Genomic DNA, 4,409 nt, shown 5'->3' with positions numbered 1-4,409 from the left:
TAATGGGCCTTACCCTAAATCCTAAACATATTCTTAGCCCAAAATATCAGATTTCTGATGGCCCACTAAGGCCCAAAGCTAAGTAGTCCAATGAATGGCCCAAAACAAAACTAGTCCACTAACTGAGTACGCAGGGCGTACTCAAATGTATGCAACGCGTACAAGTTTTGTGACATGTACGCTGCGCGTACCAGGTTGTATGCCCAGCGTACTCCCATGTTAAGCTCTTTTTGCTATTAAGCACTTAATGCTTCAAACCAAGGGACCAAATCACAGATCTGAGTTCTACTTATCGTCTAAACCCATAAAGTCACTGACTTGGTGGCTTTGCATGCCCCACATAAGCCCAAACTCCAAAAATGGCATCCTACTTCCATGAAAATGATCTTAACTCTTGTATGAACCCATTAAGACCTTCAAGACGACAAATTTTCGACTTAGGGATTCAAATAGCACCAAGGGCGGCAACCCTAAGCCTAGAAACAGATTTAGAACCATAAAGCTCCATCCTTGGGACCAAAAAGGTCCAAAAAACCCAACACAAAAGATCTAAGCATTCAAGAGGCAAGTTCAAGACTTTATACCTCAGGAAGATCTAAAATGGAGCAACAATCCTAGATCTACATCTTCTCCATTGAACCACCACCTTGCTTCAACCTTCACTTCCTTGGGGAATGGATCAAAACACTAAGAATACTCTCAAAAGGCCTTCCAAACACAAGAACACTCAAAATATGGATTAGGGTTTCATAGTAGCTGCTTTAGGGTGAAAGGGAGGCTAGCCTTTGAGACATAATGTTACTTATATAGTGTCAAACCCAAAAATTAGGGTTTTGGTCTGAATGGGGTACGCCCCGCGTACCTCTTAGTACGCCCGACGTACTCACAAACCACCCACAACCATGCAGCTATCTACGATGGGCGTAACCAACCAAACACGTGCATGCATTCCTTGCATGCATGGGACTGATCTACCACTGATCTCCATCGGGGAACAAAATTGTCAATAACTTCAAAGTGTCGTATATTCCTCATCCGAGGTCTGTTTCCAACAAACCTTATATCCCCGAAAGGTGGCGAGAAACCCTACGCTCCTAACAACACGCCCAAGCCTTAAAACCTTCCGAATAAAACCCAAAACTCATAAAAGATAGAGACATTCGTTTACAATCATACCCTTGGCTTCCGAAGACACAAACGTATACTTGGGTCACTCATGTCATGACCCCCACCTCCGAACTGGGCAAAATCCTGAAATGTCACCATTGACATTGACTATAGAAGGAGAAAAACATTGTAATCTTGTTACTTTTGAATTTCACATGAGAAAAGATTGTGCAACCATATGTATGTGTGTATTAGTAGAAATAAACAGGTAAGTAGATTGCCATTTTGCATGTTTTTATTTGGAAATTGTCTATATCTATAATATAACATAAGTTGGATGTTATTATTATATTTACCTATACTTTGGTTTAAGATGAAAAATGCATGTTAGGACCATTTGTGAATATTAAACACCTACAATTTTTTTATGATAAGTCATTTTTGTATGTAAAATAATACTATAATTGGGAGGTTTATATATATATGTTTGTGTGGAATGTACCAAAACTTGGAATTTTAGGTGAAAATGGGTAAAATGGTCATTTTAGGAGTAAATGTTTATATATAAATGTGATTTCCTTAAAAAATTATGGTTTTATTAATATTTATTATAACTTTTAAACAAAAGAGTAAAACGGTAATTTTTACTTTTCAGTACAATAATTCAAAGGTTTTAACCAACCAACATTTTAAAATTCAGATCTTAAAAATTCAGACCCTCTTAGAAATTCAGATCTTTTAAACATTTAGATCTTAAAAATTCAGATGCTACCAAACAACCACTTATTGTTTTTTGTGGAAAAAAATATCTGTTTTGACATGGAAGAATATCATGTTAGTAGGCAATTTGTCCGGTCAAGTGATGAATTATAACAAATTAAAAAAAAGTTTCAAATTAGAATTTTTATATCAACTTAGTAAATTTTGTGTTTAAATTTCTACAACCCGTCAAACCCCAAATTAATCTCTATTAATTTACAATTGATGCATTTATTTTGACAACCACCTTACACTCATAAAATACATGACTATCTGGACTACATTATTTGCATTTTGGTCCGGAGTTCAAACAATCAATCATTATATATTCTTAAAGGTCAATATTTCTTAACCAATTTCACACACGTTATTCTTTGGATCAATCTTGTAAAATTCTTGATACCAAAATCATGCGTATCGAATTCTAACATTGAATTAACACGGTTACATAACCATCGTATACTTTATCAGTATATTTGTTTATTACAATAATGATTAATTATCTATTTATCTTTATTAATTAAAAACAAGAAGTATCTTTAGAAAATCAAAATACAAAAAGATAGCACCTTTTATCTACTTTTGATTCTATAAAATTCTTAGTTACGTGTGATTCTAACTACATGTCGACAAGGAACGTGCTGTAGGTTTCAGAAATGAAACGTATTATTTTGTACGTCATTTACGCAACTCTTTTTCTTACGGAACTCTTATTTAGGATTACACATCATTTTCTCGACGTCTTTTATTATTTCTTTAACTTGAGATTTATAGTAATCTTATATTTTCGCCACACTAGATAGATTTAATTTACAATATAAGAACTTTTATAAATTATAAACAACAACAATATTACCTCCATCTCATACAACTAAGGTAAAACTGTAAAATTAAAAGACCGTTTCCGAAAATTGTTTCAGGAAATGACCTTTGACCATTATAAAGTTTTAAAAGAACTATAAAAAATAATAGTACCACCAATGTATTAATGTAATGTCCAGTAAAACACATTTTCCACTGTTATACCTTCAAAAAATATATATATCTTTGTTAATTAGTGAACAAGATTTTGCTGATTGGCCTTATTTTTCAGTCAAAAAAAGTATGCAGCTGTTCTTTTCTTATTAAAACATTTTAATATATAAACTTGTACGACAAGGAAAAGTACGTAAGAAATTTACAGGAAATTTTACCGAAAATAGACCGAGGAGACCCAGAGCTTTGAACAAGTATACACAGTAATTAATTAACATTTAAATGATAGTATCCAAAATTTATTCAACCCCTCCAGAGGTGAAAAGTGAAAACTTTATATCCAAAGATCTGTACAAGTACTTATACATAAAGTGCAAATAAATAGAGCAAGATAAAACATGTTTTCATTTTAACCTCATTGGCTTGAAACCTCATCTAATAGTTTATACCTTCTCACCTTATTTCTAAATACTTGTCTTGTTTTGATCCCACCTCCACCTCCACCTCCACCACCAATTGATATATGATTCGCTGACTTTGACTTTCTCAAAACCACATGATGCTTCTCCTCCGCTACCACACCGCCGACCCTTTTCCGGCCTGTAGACACCGGAGACTCCTCCTCCGCCGAGGATCCCTGCAGTTTCTTGATCGGAGCGGGGCTTGGTAACTGTATATCAGAAGCTCTCCTCCTTTCCCTCAAACCTCCATGCCCAATTGTAGTATCATTAGGGTTTCTCTTGTTCTTGAGGGCATGATCAAGGCGATTATCGCTGGAGTTGTTTCTGCACGACGATGATGAGTTGGATGAGTTGCCGGAGTCATGTTTCTGACTCAGGCACCAGTTACAGGCTTTGTATGACTCGGCTTTAGGGTACTGATTGCTGCAATATCTGCGAAAAAGTTGGAAACTTTTCAAAATATTGTGATCGAAGTAGAAATCTAGCTAGTGAAAGCCCAGATGAATATGAATCAAATTACTTGTGTTGAGATCGGAATTTACAGATTTTGCATCTGAAAAGCTCTTGGGATATGCCATAATCACCACACATGCAGCACTCTGAGCTGATCGGTTGTCTTATGTTAGCAACAACAACACCGCCACCGCCTCCTTTGCTTGCAATCATCTTGATTTGGGAGAGAGAGAGAAAAAAACAAAGAGAAAGAGAGAAAGATGTTAAATTACATATGCACGAATATATATATATATATATATATATATATATATATATATATATATATATATATATATATATATATATATATATATATATATATATATATATATATATATATATATATATATATATATATATATATATATATATATATCATTTCTTTGAAAGTATTTTTTAATACATACCATTTTATTTTTGCAGTTAAATATATAAAATTTTAATTTAAATTTTGATTTAAAAAAAATATATAATATATAAGATATATTCATAGTTTAAAATATAATATTCACAGTTTAAGAAACATATTAATTCATAGTTTAAATTTTGATACAGAGTTTAATGTTATCATACATACACGTATTCATATTTTAACACAAAATTTATATAAAA

General features: G+C 33.1%; 1 protein-coding gene across 2 annotated transcripts; it reads right to left on the bottom strand.

Moving 5' to 3' along the window:
* Positions 1-3,112: 3,112 nt before the first annotated feature.
* Positions 3,113-4,035, bottom strand: LOC111894741 (uncharacterized). Of its 2 annotated transcripts, none has more exons than XM_042902511.2 (2): positions 3,845-4,035; positions 3,113-3,734 (listed from the first exon to the last, which is right to left on the bottom strand). In XM_042902511.2, the coding sequence occupies exons 1-2, from the start codon at positions 3,853-3,855 to the stop codon at positions 3,257-3,259; spliced, it is 489 nt and encodes a 162-aa protein (XP_042758445.1). In that variant the 5' UTR covers positions 3,856-4,035; the 3' UTR covers positions 3,113-3,256. The 2 variants fall into 2 exon arrangements, with proteins under 2 accessions (XP_042758445.1, XP_023746611.1); XM_023890843.2 differs by having other exon boundaries at positions 3,823-4,033.
* Positions 4,036-4,409: the final 374 nt, after the last annotated feature.

The sequence above is a fragment of the Lactuca sativa genome, chromosome 1, assembly GCF_002870075.4.
Source record: "Lactuca sativa cultivar Salinas chromosome 1, Lsat_Salinas_v11, whole genome shotgun sequence".
NCBI classification, from domain to species: domain Eukaryota; kingdom Viridiplantae; phylum Streptophyta; class Magnoliopsida; order Asterales; family Asteraceae; genus Lactuca; species Lactuca sativa.
The sequence above is the reverse complement of the archived record's forward strand: the minus strand, read 5'-3'. Positions and strand labels throughout refer to the sequence as shown.